Source organism: Antechinus flavipes, chromosome 4 (assembly GCF_016432865.1).
Source record: "Antechinus flavipes isolate AdamAnt ecotype Samford, QLD, Australia chromosome 4, AdamAnt_v2, whole genome shotgun sequence".
Taxonomy (NCBI): domain Eukaryota; kingdom Metazoa; phylum Chordata; class Mammalia; order Dasyuromorphia; family Dasyuridae; genus Antechinus; species Antechinus flavipes.
This window is the reverse complement of record NC_067401.1, coordinates 130957580-130972943: the sequence shown is the minus strand read 5'-3', so window position 1 is coordinate 130972943 and position 15364 is coordinate 130957580. Positions and strand designations below refer to the sequence as shown.

General features: G+C 40.6%; 1 protein-coding gene across 1 annotated transcript; it reads left to right on the top strand.

Annotated features, from left to right (window-relative positions):
- The first annotated feature begins 9784 nt into the window (after positions 1-9784).
- On the top strand, positions 9785-13657 carry HSD17B1 (hydroxysteroid 17-beta dehydrogenase 1). The gene is made up of 6 exons (XM_051994421.1): positions 9785-11466; positions 11601-11768; positions 12168-12347; positions 12476-12569; positions 13001-13178; positions 13338-13657. Exons 1-6 carry the CDS (start codon positions 11370-11372, stop codon positions 13530-13532), a joined length of 912 nt encoding a protein of 303 aa, XP_051850381.1. The 5' UTR covers positions 9785-11369; the 3' UTR covers positions 13533-13657.
- The last annotated feature ends 1707 nt before the right edge of the window (positions 13658-15364 follow it).

Below are 15364 nucleotides of genomic sequence, written 5' to 3'. Positions count from 1 at the left end.
AGTGGGAAGGGAAAAGTGAAAAGGGAAGGAGTAAGCTAAATGGAAGGGAATATAGAAATTGTGAGGAAAAGGGGTAGGATAGGCGGGGGAACTCTAAAGTGGGGGAAGGGATACTAAAAAGGGAGGGCTGTGAGAAGCAAGTGGCACTCACAAGTTTAATACTGGGGAGGGACCACCGGGGAAGGAAAGGAGAAAAGCATAAGCAGAGGTTAAGAAGATGGCAAGTAATAGAGAATTGGTAATTTTAACCATAAATGTGAATGGGGTAAACTCCCTCATAAAGAGGAAGCGGTTAGCAGACTGGATTAAAAGCCAGAATCCTACAATATGTTGTTTACAGGAAACACACTTGAAGTAGGGTGATACATACAGAGTAAAGGTAAAAGGCTGGAGCAGAATCTACTATGCTTCAGGTGAACTCAAAAAAGCAGGGATAGCCATCCTGATCTCAGATCAAGCAAAAGCAAAAATTCATCTAATTAAAAGAGATAAGGATGAGCACTATATCTTGCTAAAGGGTAATATAGATAATGAAGCAATATCAATATTAAATATATATGCACCACGTGGTGTAGCATCTAAATTCTTAAAAAAGAAACTAAAAGAGCTGCAAGAAGAAATAGACAGCAAAACTATTATAGTGGGAGATCTCAACCTTGCACTCTCAAAATTAGATAAATCAAACCACAAAATAAATAAGAAGTCAAAGAGGCAAATAGAATACTAGAAAAGTTAGATATGATAGATCTTTGGAGAAAACTAAATGGAGACAGAAAGGAGTACACTTTCTTCTCAGCAGTTCATGGAACCTATACAAAAATTGACCACATATTAGGACATAAAAACCTCAAATTCAAATGCAGAAAGGCAGAAATAGTAAATGCATCCTTTTCAGACAACAATGCAATGAAAATTACATTCAATAAAAAGCCAGGGGAAAACAGACCAAAAAATAATTGGAAACTAAATAATCTCATACTAAAGAATGATTGGGTGAAACAGCAAACCATAGACATAATAACTTCACCCAAGAAAATGCCAATAATGAGATGTCATACCAATATGTGTGGGATGCATCCAACATGGTAATAAAGGGAAATTTTATATCTTTAGAGGCCTATTTGAATAAAATAGAGAAAGAGAAGGTCAATGAATTGGGCTTGCAACTAAAAATGCTGGAAAAGGAACAAATTAAAAACCAACCCTCAGTCAAACACTAAACTTGAAATTCTAAAAGTAAAAGGAGAGATTAATAAAATTGAAAATAAAAAACTATTTAATTAATTAATAAAACTAAGAGTTGGTTCTATGAAAAAACCAACAAAATAGATAAACCCTTAGTAAATCTGATTTAAAAAAAGAAAGAGGAAAATCAAATTGTTAGTCTTAAAAATGAAAAGGGAGAACTTGCCACTAATGGAAAGGAAATTAAAGCAATAATTAGGAGTTAATTTACCCCACTTTGTGCCAATAAATTCGATAACTTAAATGAAATGGGAGAATACTGTCAAAAAGATAACTTGCCCAGATTAACAGAGGAAGAAGTAAATTGGTTAAACAGTCCCATCTTAGAAAAAGAAATAGAATAAGCTATTAATCAATTCCCTAAGAAAAAATCCCCAGTACCAGATGGATTTACATGTGAATTCTACCAAACATGTAAAGAACAACTAACTCCAATGCTATATAAACTATTTGAAAAAATAGGGATTGAAGGAGTCCTACCAAATTCCTTTTATGACACAGACATGGTACTGATACCTAAACCAGGTAGGTTGAAAACAGAGAAAGAAAATTATAGACCAATCTCCCTAACAAATATTGATGCTAAAATCTTAAACAAAATATTAGCAAAAAGATTACAGAAAATCATCCCCAGGATAATACACTATGACCAACTAGGAGTTATACCAGGAATGCAGGGCTGGTTCAATATTAGGAAAACTATTAGCAGAATTGACTATATCAATAACCAAATTAACAAAAACCATATGATCATCTCAATAGATGCAGAAAAAGCATTTGATAAAATCCAACATCCATTCCTAATAAAAACACTTGAGAGTATAGAAATAAATGGACTTTTCCTTAAAATGGTCAGGAGCATATATTTAAAACCATCAGTAAGCATCATATGTAATGGGGATAAACTGTAACCATTCTCAATAAGACCAAGAGTGAAACAAGGTTACCCACTACACCATTATTATTCAATATTGTATTAGAAATGCTAGCCTCAGAAATAAGAGTCAAGAAATAGATTAAAGGAATTAGAATAAGTAATGAGGAAACCAAATTATCACTCTTTGCTGATGATATGATGGTATACTTAGAGAACCCCAGAGATTCTACTAAAAAGCTATTGGAAATAATTCACAACTTTAGCAAAGTTCCAGATTACAAAATAAATTCACATAAATCCTCAGCATTTTTATACATCACCAACAAAATCCAACAGCAAGAGATACAAAAAGAAATTCTATTCAAAATAACTGTTGATAGCATAAAATATTTGGGAATCTATCTACCAAAGGAAAGTGAGGAATTATATGAGCAAAAATACAAAACACTTTCCACACAAATAAAGTAAGATTTAAATAATTGGAAAAATATTAAGTGCCCTTGGATAGGCTGAGCAAATATAATAAAGATGACAATACTCCCTAAACTAATCTATTTATTTAGTACTATACCAATCAGACTTCCAAGAAAATATTTTAATGACCTAGAAAAAATAACAAAATTCATATGGAAGAACAAAAGGTCGAGAGTCTCAAGGGAATTAATGAAAAAAAAAAATCAAATGAAGGTGGCCTAGCTGTACCTGATATAAAACTATATTATAAAGCAGCAGTCACCAAAACCATTTGGTATTGGCTAAGAAATAGATTAGTTGATCAGTGAAATAGGCTAGGTTCACAAGACGAAATAGTCAACTATAGCAATCTAGTGTTTGACAAACTCAAAGATCCTAACTTTTGGGATAAGAATTCATTATTTGACAAAAACTGCTGGGATAACTGGAAATTAGTATGGCAGAAATTAGGCATGGACCTACACTTAATGCCGTATACCAAGATAAGATCAAAATGGGTCCATGATTTAGGCATAAAGAATGAGATTATAAATAAATTAGAGGAACACAGGGTAGTTTACCTCTCAGATTTGTGGAGGAGGAAGAAATTTGTGACCAAAGATGAACTAGAGACCAGTAGTGATCACAAAATAGAAAATTTTGATTACATCAAATTAAAAAGCCTTTGTACAAACAAAACTAATGCAAACAGGATTAGAAGGGAAGCAAAAAACTGAGAAAACATCTTCACAGTTAAAGGTTCTGATAAAGGCCTCATTTCCAAAATATAGAGAATTGACTCTATAAGAAATCAAGCCATTCTCCAATTGATAAATGGTCAAAGGATATGAACAGACAATTTTCAGATGATGATGAAATTGAAACTATTTCCACTCATATGAAAGAGTGTTCCAAATCATTATTGATCAGAGAAATGCAAATTAAGACAACTCTGAGATACCACTACATACCTGTCAGACTGGCTAAGATGACAGGAAAAAATAATGATGAATATTGGAGGGGATGTGGGAAAACTGGGACACTGATGCATTGTTGGTGGAGTTGTGAACGAATCCAACCATTCTGGCAAGCAATCTGGAATTATGCCCAAAAAGCTATCAAACTCTGCATACCCTTTGATCCAGCAGTGCTACTACTGGGCTTATACCCCAAAGAGATACAAAAGAAGGGACCTGGATGTGCCAAAATGTTTGTGGCAGCCCTTTTGTGGTGGCTAGAAACTGGAAAATGAATGGATGCCCATCAATTGGAGAATGGTTTGGTAAATTGTGGTATATGAATATCATGGAATATTATTGTTCTGTAAGAAATGACCAGCAGGATGAATACATAGAGGCTTGTAAAGACTTACATGAGTTGATGCTGAGTGAAGTGAGCAGAACCAGATCATTATACACTTCAACAACAAGACTGTATGAGCATGTATTCTGATGGAAGTGGGTATCTTTGACAAAGAGAAGATCTAATTCAGTTCCAATTGATCAGTGATGGACAGAATCAGCTACACCCAGAGAGGGAACACTGGGAAATAAGTGTAAACATTTGCATTTTTTTTCTTCCCAGGTTATTTTTACCTTCTGAATCCAATTCTTCCTGTGCAACAAAGAGAACTGTTTGGTTCTGCACACATATATTGTATCTAGGATATGCTATAACATATTTAACATGTATAAGACTGTCTGCCATCTAGGGGAGGGAGTGGAGGAATGGAAGGGAAAAATCGGAACAGAAGTGAGTGCAAGGGTTAATGTAAAAAATTACCCATGCATATGTACTGTCAATAAAAAGTTATAATTTAAAAAAAAAAAAAAGAAATGCCCATTCTCCCCTGCCCCCTCAAAAAAGATCCTGTCCAGGAGAGGCAGTAATAAGCATGGTATATCTGGTGTCAGAGGACCTGGTTTTGAATCCTGCTTATCTGTGTGACCTTGGACCAGAACCTTAATCTTTCCAGCCCTGATTTCCTCTTCTCTACTATCAGGAGGTCAGACTGGACAGTCTATACTGACCATCCTAGTGCTCAATTCATGTTCTTACAATCCCCCATCTAGAGGACAAGACATTCCACTGCCTTTCTCTAGGAAAATTGCAGTGTGATAGAAAAAAGAGGAAATCTCCATTTGGTTCACAGATCAAACACTTGTTAGTCACCTTGAGTAAGGAACAAGTCACTTCCTCTGTCAAATGGCAGAAAAGTGAGACCTATTTCGTTTCCAGCAGTGGTCATAGATCTGGAATTAGGAGGGACTTTATTTATTTATTTTTAATGGGGTTGTCATAAGTTTTTTTTATTATACCTTTTTATTTACAAGTTATATGCATGGGTAATTTTACAGCATTGACAATTTCCAAACCTTTTGTTCCAATTTTTCCCTCCTTCTCCCCATCCCCTCCCCCAGATGGCAGGTTGGCCAATACATGTTAAATATATTAAAGCATAAATTAAATACAATAAGTATACATGTAGGAGGGACTTTAGAGGCTATCTCCTGTGGTATGAGACCTTCTCTGTCCCCCAGCTGCCAGTATCCTCCCAACTAGGTAGCCTGGAATCTGCCTTATGGGTCTGTACCTGAATGGAAGTGTCTTATGCCTCCTCTGTTAGATCTCGGCTCCTCACCTTGTGTTCCCTCTCTTAGAATGTCACTTCCTCCAGGGCAAACATGTTTTATTTGTCTGTATCTCACCATCTGTCACATAGCTTAAGCTTGAGAAGTATTTGTTGTCTGATTAAACTGAAGCCTGGAGAAGTGGTGTCTTAGTCACAGAAGAGGAAATAGCAAAGTTGGGATTTGAACTTGATTCCCTTGTCTATAAACTCAACCGTCATTCCACTGCTCCACAGGAAGGTTATTCTAAAAGCCCTTAATAAATGGGAGAATTCACCTTATGGGAAGAAGCAGAAAGAACCTTGTTCTGTGGGCTGGAAGACTCGGATTCTGGTCTTGACTCTGCCCCTGACAAACTGTGACCATGAAAAAAAGCACTTCCCTACTTTGGGTCCCTTCATTCAATCAGTCAATCAAATATTCCTTTCTTTTTCTTTTTTCTTTTTTCAATCAAATATTTCTTAAGCAATTAAGCATATACTGTGCGCTGGATTATGTGTGTGGATGCAAATGCAAAGAATGAGATAATCCCTTCAGGAAATTAGTTTATGATCCCAGGTGGAGACCAACAACATATAAGTCTCTTGTGGGAGATGTTATGGGCATAAGTGTCTGCAGTAAGACTTGAATCCTGACTCCAGGTCCAGCCATCTTTCCCTCAAACCCATGAACCCTCGAAGGAAACTCCTATTACAAAAGATGCTCCTGGGACCATGTGCCTTGAGCCTCTCCCCAGCCTCCTTGCCTTTGTTCTTCCCCACCACCCTTCCACTAAATACCATATAATTCTGACTATAAATAAGTGATCACAATTGAAAGTTACTTCATTAACATTGTTCCAAAAAATAATGCTCACTTTATTTGGGAGTTCTTGCCAAGGGTTCTATAAAGTTGAGGTTTTTTGATTGGTTGTTTTGTTTTAGCATTTTGATCATTGTGTTTTCATAGAATTGGTTTCCTTTGTAACCTTATGTTTTATGACTTTATGCATTTGAAGATTTTATTCTGAGGATGACTACACCAGACTGCCAAAAGAGGTCCATGTTCCTAAAAAGTTACATATAAGCCCTTACTTGATTCTGCTGGTTAATCCCAAAGGAGGAGACTCTTTGATACAAAGAAAGAGCTCCTTTGTGAGGCCTCTGTAAGGAGATTGGAGGGGGGGTGCTCTGCTCAAATTTTCCCTCCATTCATATAATCCTGTCCCTTGCCTCTCCCATCCCCTGTCTCCTCCTTCATTCTCCCTCTACCATATGTCTCCCTTCCCTTTTAAGGTGTTCCCTCAGGCCAATCTCACCAATCTGGGCATATGAGACCACTTCAACTGTACTTACTCCTGCTCCTACCTCTTAGCCCCAGAAGACCCTTTGTTCCCCATGGTTGAGAGTCTCTTCCTGAGGGAGTTGATTCAGGAGTTTGGTACTGACCACATCTATAGTGCTGATACCTTCAATGAAACAGAGCCCCCTTCCTCTGAGCCAGCCTACCTGGCTGCCGCTGCAGCTGCAGTCTATGAGGCCATGATTGTAAGTGAGGAGGGCAAGGTGCTGAGGGAGATGGATACAAAGGGCAAGGACACCCTGGAGAGAGAGAGAAGGGGACGTCAACAAGGAAAGGAGAGATTTGGGGAAAGTGGGGGATGTCAGGAGGCTGATGCTGAGGATAATCTGGCTATTAGTGACTGTAAGCCTGTCTCACTGCCTGAGGGACCCTGGGGAAATTTCTTAAATCTCTCTGAACCTCAATTTCTTCATCTGTGAAATTGGGATAATAGTACACACTGCCCTGTGTTACATGCTTTGCAAAGCTTGAAGTTCTCCAAAAATGTGAGCTGCTCATATGAGCCCTGTTCAAAGCCTGGCCCAGTGTTCACAGCTTCATTACAAAATGTTCTCCAGGACAATTTGGAACTGTGCCCAAAGGGCTATCAAATTGTGCACTTTGATCCAGCAATGTCTCTCCTGGCCCTGTAACCCAAAGAAATCATAAAAAAGGGAAAGGAACCCACATGTGCAAAAATGTTTGTGGCAGCACTTTTTGTAGTGGCAATAAACTGAAAACTGAGTGGATGCCCATCAATTGGAGAATGGCTGAATAAATTATGGAATATGAATGTTATGGAATATTATTGTTCTATAAGGAACGATCAGCAGGATGATTTCATTAAGACTTGGAGAGACTTACATGAACTGATACTAAGTTAGAACCAAGAGAACACTGTACACAGCAACAAGATAATGTGATGATCAACTATGACCCACTTGACTGTTTTCACAATGAGGTGATTCAAGCCAATTACAATAGACGTGATGGAGAGAGCCATCTGCATCCAGAAAGAGTAGTGAATGTGTATCACAACATAGTATTTTCACCCTTATTATTGTTGTTTGCTTTTTTCCCTTTTTTCAGTTTTTTTTCCTTTTTGATCTAATTTTTCTTGTGCAGCATGATAAATGTGGAATATATTTACAAGAATTGCACTTGTTTAACCTATATTCGATTAATTGTTATCTTGGGGAGAGGGGTTGGGGGAAGGGTAGGAGAAACATTTGAAACAAGTTTTTTCAAGGGTGAATTTTAAAAACTATTTGCACAAGAATGTTTGTGTTAGCCCTCTTTGTAGTGTCCAGAAACTGGAAACTGAATAGATGCCCATCAGTTGGAAAAAGGCTGAATAAATTGTGGTATATGAATATTATAGAATATTATTGTTCGGTAAGAAATAACCAGCAGGATGATTTCAGAAAGGCCTGGAGAGACTTACACGAACTGAAATGAGCAGAACCAGGAGATCATTATATACTTAAACAACAATACTATATGATGATCAATTCTGATGAACCTGGCCATCTTCAGCAATGAAATGAACCAAATCAGTTCTAATGGAGCAGTAATGAACTGAACCAGCTACACCCATCAAAAGAACTCTGGGAGATGACTAAGAACCATTACATTACATTGAATTCCCAATCCCTATATTTTTGCCCACCTGCATTTTTGATTTCCTTCACAGACTAATTGTACAATATTTCAGAGTCCAATTCTTTTTTTTTTAAATAACTTTTTATTGATAGAACCCATGCCAGGGTAATTTTTTTTACAGCATTATCCCTTGCATTCACTTCTGTTCCAATTTTTCCCCTCCCTCCCTCCACCCCCTCCCCTAGATGGCAAGCAGTCCTTTACATGTTGAATAGGTTACAGTATATCCTAGATACAATATATGTGTGCAGAACCGAACAGTTTTCTTGTTGCACAGGGAGAAATGAATTCAGAAGGTAGAAATAACCCGGGAAGAAAAACAAAAATGCAAGCAGTTTATATTCATTTCTCAGTGTTCTTTCTTTGGGTGTGGCTGCTTCTGTCCATCTTTGATCTGAATTAACTCTCTTTATTGAAGAGATCCACTTCCATCAGAATATATCCTCAAACAGTATCGTTGTTGAGGTATATAATGATCTCCTGGTTCTGCTCGTTTCACTTAGCATCAGTTCATGTAAGTCTCGCCAGTCCTCTCTGTATTCATCCTGCTGGTCATTCCTTACAGAACAATAATATTCCATAACATTCATATACCACAATTTATTCAACCATTCTCCAATTGATGGGCATCCTTTCATTTTCCAGCTTCTAGCCACTACAAACAGGGCTGCCACAAACATTTTGGCACATACAGGTCCCTTTTCTTTCTTTAGTATCTCTTTGGGGTATAAGCCCAGTAGAAACACTGCTGAATCAAAGGGTATGCACAGTTTGATAACTTTTTGAGCATAGTTCCAAATTGCTCTCCAGAATGGCTGGATGTGTTCACAATTCCACCAACAATGTATCAGTGTCCCTGTTTTCCCACATCCCCTCCAACATTCCACATTATTTTTCCCTGTCATTCTAGCCAATCTGACAAGCGTGTAGTGGTATCTCAGAGTTGTCTTAATTTGCATTTCTCTGATTAATAATGATTTGGAGCATATTTTCATATGTCTATAAATAGTTTCAATTTCTTCGTCTGAGAATTGTCTGTTCATATCCTTTGACCATTTATCAGTTGGAGAATGGTTTGATTTCTTATAAATTAGAGTCAATTCTCTATATATTTTGGAGATGAGGCCTTTATCAGAACCTTTGATTGTAAAACTGTTTTCCCAGTTTATTGTTTCCCTTCTAATCTTGTCTGCATTTGTTTTGTTTGTACAAAAACTTTTCAATTTGATATAATCAAAATTTTCTATTTTGTGGTCAATAGTGATCTCTAGTTCTTCTTTGGTCCGATTCTTTTTCTACAGCAAAATATCAGTTTGGACATGTATACTTATTTTGTATTTAATTTATCCTTTAATATAGTTAACATGTATTGGCCATCTTGCCATCTAGGGGAGGGCGTGGGGGGAAGGAGGGAAAAATTGGAACAAAAGGTTTGGCAATTGTCAATGCTGTAAAATTACTCATGCATATAACTTGTAAATAAAAAAGCTATTAAAATAAAAAAAACTATTTGCATGTATTTTCAAAAATGAAAAACTATTATTAAAAATAAATAAAATTTAAAAAATGTCATCTGGGAGGAACCACAGTCTTTTCAAGTCCCAAATACAGGGGTTGGACTAAGCAGCCTCTGGGGTTCCTCTTGCTCTGATTCTCTTCCATTTTATGTATGGGGAGGTGAATTCTGAGATCCATGGTTGCTGAATGCCAAGACTCAGGCTGTAGCCTGGGCCTCCTGACTTCCCCTGCTCACTGTCTTAAGCCTTCCCTTGGGATTCTTTTATCCTCCCTCTTTCCTATTCCCTCAGGAAGTATGGGCCTCTCCAGCAAATGGCTGCTTCCCCACAGGCCATCCCCAGAAGCCCTCACTCATTCCCCAGCCTATGACCATCCTCCCTCTTTTCTCTCCACTGCTCCTCACCTTGAGAAGCTATTTGCAGGAACTGCCTCAGCTTTCCTCCCTGAAACTGCTCTATCTCTCAGGGCCCCAGGGATCTCTTAATTGCCAGATCTGAGAGTCTCTTCTCCAAAGTTGTCCTTCTGGGTACCCCTGCAATCTTTTACACTTTGATTCCTTTTCTTCTCCTTTCTCTGAGCTGTTCTTTGGTTCTCCTTGATTACTCCTCAGTCTCCTTTACCAGAACTTTGAGTCACCCCCACTAACCCTGAGAGAGTATGCCCCTCGATGGAAGCTCTTTGTGGAGATGCTGGTAAAGAGCCTGGCTGAGGGCACCCCCTTCCACCAGAGCCAGTTTGAGAGTGAAGCCTTGCTATTGGGACAGAACTTTGTACTGGGGAGGAAGAAGTTCCCCATTCAACCTCAGGGTGACACTGTTGACCTTGTCAAGAAACTTTTCTTCAGGTATTACCCAAGGTGTCAAGCAGGAGCTGTATGACCCACCCCCTCACCTGTGCCACCTGGATTCTCCAGTAGTTCCTTAGACTCTCTTGGGACCCTGAATCCTACCAGTGGCCTAACTTGGGATCCTTGGGAAGAGATCAGTTTATAAACCATGGACAGTTCTTGCAGATGGTCTCTCTCCTTTGTTGTGTCTGGTTCCTGGATTCAGGATTTGGACTGAGCTCTTTGAAGAGTGGGGAGGGAAGAAGAGGGAAGGTGTAGCATAGAAAGTAGATCCTGTGAATTGAGAGTATGGAGGAGATTCTCCATGCCATTCTCTCCTATTCCAGATATGTAAATCAAACCATTGTTTTCTCATTCAATCAATAAATCAGTATTTCAGCATGTCTCTCTAGGTTTATCCTCAGAGGGTCCAAGTAGCAGTGTGTATACTTAGAATAATAAAGTGGAGAAGACTAAGTCTATCCTCTCTCTCCTCTCTCCTTAGCTTTGAAAGCAGCTGTATTTGGCTCTAGGCTGCTGCCCTTTGCTTCAGTTTCCCCTACTCAGCCTTCAGAGGTGGTAAGATCTCTGTGATGCTTGCCAGCAGATTAAGCTTGGGGAGAAAGGAGGAGTGAAGAATGGGGCAGTGAAAGCTCACTGGCCTTGAGATAATGAAGTAGACACAACAAAGGAGATTGAGGGCTTCAGAAAAAGAAGGGGCCTTGGGGCTCAAGGGCTGAGCCAGTCTGCATCCTAGTCTTTTTTGCTTCTGATTCCTTCCAACCAATTCTTGGTCTGTCTCTAATCTGTCCCTTCCTGGTCTCTCTGTCCTTTCTCTATGGAGAGAAAGGTAGTTCTCATCACAGGCTGTTCCTCCGGAATTGGTCTGCATCTGGCTCTGCGCCTGGCCAGTGATCCTTCAGGCAGCTTCAAAGGTAGAAAGAGAGCAGGGGCTAAAAACCAGCTGTGGAGGTGGGGTCGGGGGGCCAGTGGCTTCAAGTGAGGAGAGAATGGAAGATTGTCTCTTGGAGTGAGGTCCTAATTCCTGGCAATCCACCCTCCTGCTCAGTGTATGCCACTCTCCGGGACCTCGAGTCTCAAGGTCCTTTGTGGGAAGGAGTAAGAGCTAGAGGCTGCCCTCCAGGCTCCTTGGAGATACTACAGCTCGATGTGACCGACTCCAGTTCTGTGGCAGCTGCCCGAGACCATGTGACTGAGGGCCACATGGACATCCTGGGTGAGATTATTGAGACCACTTGGGCTCCCTTCTTCAAAAAGGGACTTTGTCCTTAGACAGAGGAAGTGTGGGTTTCCCCTCCTAGGAACATTTCTTACCTTCTTTCCTAGTCAGTTAGAGGCTGAAGGTGCTTGGGGATCTGGGGGAGCTTTGGAGTTTCCAGTATCTTGTCTGCTTTCAACTTTGTTCTGTCCCATCCATAAAGACTTAGAAAAGGGTACTGAATACAGTTGTTAAATAGTGTTTTCTGCATGAATGAAAAACTGAGCTGGAACGCTTGGAAATTTGAGGATGCCAAAGCCTGGTTATATTGCGAGGTTTGACCTGGGATGTTCCTTCTACTTCTGGAGGGAAGAGGGAGCAGTAGGGTGGGGACCAAGTGTAGGCTCCTCTCTTCAGTGTGTAATGCTGGTCATGGCCTGCTCGGGCCACTGGAAGCCCACTCAATAGAGGCTGTGGGCTCTGTGCTGGACGTGAATGTGATGGGGACTATCCGAATGCTCCAAGCTTTCCTTCCCGACATGAAACGACGCCGAGCTGGCCGGGTGCTTGTCACTGGGAGCGTTGGCGGGCTGATGGGTGAGTAGGGAGAAGCCAGATGTTGATTACAGGTGTACATGAGTCCAGCGTGAGCACTGATCGGGCCTGGAGGTTGGAACATCCAGGATTTAGCTCAGTCTTCTTCCCTCCTCTCCTGACTCCCAAAGGCTTGCCCTTTAACGCAGTTTACTGTGCTAGCAAGTTTGCCCTGGAAGGTCTATGCGAGAGTCTGGCTATACTACTGCAGCCCTTCGGAGTCCAGTGAGTAAGCAGGATGATCTTGGACATCCCTATTCCCTTCCCGTCAGGGACAGACAGCCCTGGGAGTCCTGCCCCACTAGAAGCTGTGCCTCTTCTTCCACCTCCCCTTTCTACAAATTTAGTGAATGGAAGCTACTCTCGATCCCCCTTCCCACCAGTGTAGAGTGAGTGGAAGCTACTCCCGATCCTCTATCAGAAGCCTTGAACTGTTATAAAGCTTCCTAGCTAAGTAACATTTTCTGGGGGTTGTTTCCTCGATGCAAAACAAAAGTCCCATCTCTAAAGTCCGTTTCAGCACCAGCGTCCTATGATTCCCGGACTTAGATGCCTTCTCTCCTAATTCTGGAGATGGAGGATGCTGGGAGAAGGGAAGCCAGAGGGTGGATAAGGATAACGCCTCCGGCCCCAGCCTGTTCTTTCTGCGCTCTCAGCATCAGCCTCATAGAGTGCGGCCCTGTACGCACCGCTTTCCAAGAGAAGTTAGAGAGGGGTCCTGGCGGAGTACTGGGAAGCGCCGACTTGGAAACCCGGGCTCTCTTCTCCCGCTACCAGCGGCACTGTGAGCGGCTCTTCTGGGAGGCGGCACAGGACCCTGAAGACGTGGTGGAGGTGTGATATAGCGGGGACTCTCTCTCTCCCGGAGGTGGGACACAGGGAAGATCTGAGGAGGCCCACAAATAGATATCTGGGGCCTGGGGAGAAGGCGACCGGGGCTGAGGTCCTGTCCACCCTTCTGTCCCAAGTTCTTTTTTTTCCTCCTTACAACAGGTGTTCGTTCAAGCGCTCCGCGCCCCTTGCCCCGTCCTGCGCTATTTCAGCACTGAGCGATTTCTGCCATTAGCCAGACTCCGAATTTCTGATCCTGGAGGCTCTCAATACGTAGACGCCATGTACCGCACTGTTTTCTCCGAGCCGGAGGAGGAGGAGGCCAGTCGTGAATACGGTGGAACTGAAGGCCCCTGAGTTAGAATCGCCCGGTTTTTTGTTGTTGTTGTTGTTTTTGTTTTGTTTTGTTTGTTTGTTTGTTTTTTGTTTTTTTAAGCAGACACATGCTTAGTAAAGTAACTTGGTCTACATATACTAAATAATGACTTTTTTGCAAAACTTTTTCCAAAGGGAAGCAGAGGTGGGCGCTCCGATTAGGGGCTGGTTTACTGTATTGGAAAAACAACTTTTAATTGGGTAACAGATTAGATCAGCTCTTACTACTTACTGACTTTGTTAATATGTGACTTAAATTATTCTCCTCTCCCTCCCGCCCCCCACTCCCGTCTTTCCTGTGTAAAATTAATTCCTCAAACAAGCTTTGTTTTTTTTTGTTTTTTTTTAATTTCAAACGCTTATCGCGTGTAAGTCTCTGCAAATATTAGGAAATTGTTCTGGTAGCATAGATCAGCAGTATCAAATATTCGGCTGCACTGAGTTTGACCTGAACCAGATTAAAATGTAATTTGGAAACATTTAATAAAATAATAATACATGTTTGCCACCTGGGGGAGGGAGGGAGGGAGGAAGGAAGGAGAAAAGTTGGAACAGAAGTGAGTGCAAGGGATAATGTTGTAAAAAATTACCCAGGCATGAGCTCTGTCAATAAAAAGTTATAATTATGGGAAAAAATAATAAAATAATAATACAACAGAACATGAGTAATATTAATATGAGATTTTCTAAGTCAATATGCAACTGAAGGGATCCTTATGAATGATTTAATGGTTCCTTTTTGAGTGTGACACTATTAGAAAAGATGATTCTTCCCAGAACTAACAGTACTTGGTTTTAAATTACTTTAAACTTCAACTTTGGTTATTGGCCCAGTTTTCTCATCTGAAAGGCGGAGAAACCAGCTCTGCCTGTCTCACTGGCTATAGTGGCAAACTGATTGAGATAAGTGGTGTAAATGAAATTTTAAAAGTGCAGAGTTCCTGAAAATATGAGCAATCATTACCAGGAAATAAGTGGGGACAAGCACTGACTAGAGGCAATCTGTCCTGTTCTGATTCTCCCTTCTTCCACTACTATCTGCCCAGCTGCTAGAGGAGGTCCCTCTAATCCCCTCCCACAGCTTACTTCCTAGAAAAGCTATTGAGGCAAGCTAATTAATTCTAACAAGACATATTGTTCCAACTGGCTGTCTGCCTGTCTACTCTATAAAGCAAAATCAAAGGGAAGATCAGGGTTTTCCCTCAACATATACCCTTTTATTCAAGGCAGATGACTGAATAAGGGAGGGCTAGATTTTGACTCCTGGAACTACATTTTAGAGGGACTATAGTTAGTATACACTGCCACATAAGGGACTAAAGGGAAAAGAAAGGGTCACTAAAAAGGAGTAGGGGGCTGTGATCCTTGCCACAGGGAGAGAGGTGAGAAAACAATGTATAAAACCATGAACTCTGATGGTGGCAGAGAATTCAAGGAATTGATTTAAGGAGGAGAAAAGGAAAGGGGAAACAGATGAAGAAAGCAGGAAGTCAAGGTGAGCAGAAGATTAAGAAGTAGAGTGAAAAGAGGATATGGACAAAAGAGACAGAAAGGAGGCCTGTAATGGACTTGAGGACAGAGAAAAGAGCTTGATCCCTATGGGACTGATCTTGTTTTTTTTCTCAGAATTCTGCTACTGCTACTCCTTCAAACTCCTTTTTTCTTTACTCAGCCTGAAGCCTGCTCAGATCCAGACTTGTTCAAATAAACCAGTCCAAGACCATGAAATCCTATGAAAGGGTACAGACTGAATTTTATCTCTATGGCCTGGGATTTTTCAGATCCTTGACTTGGATTGTGTTCCAGTAGGCAAT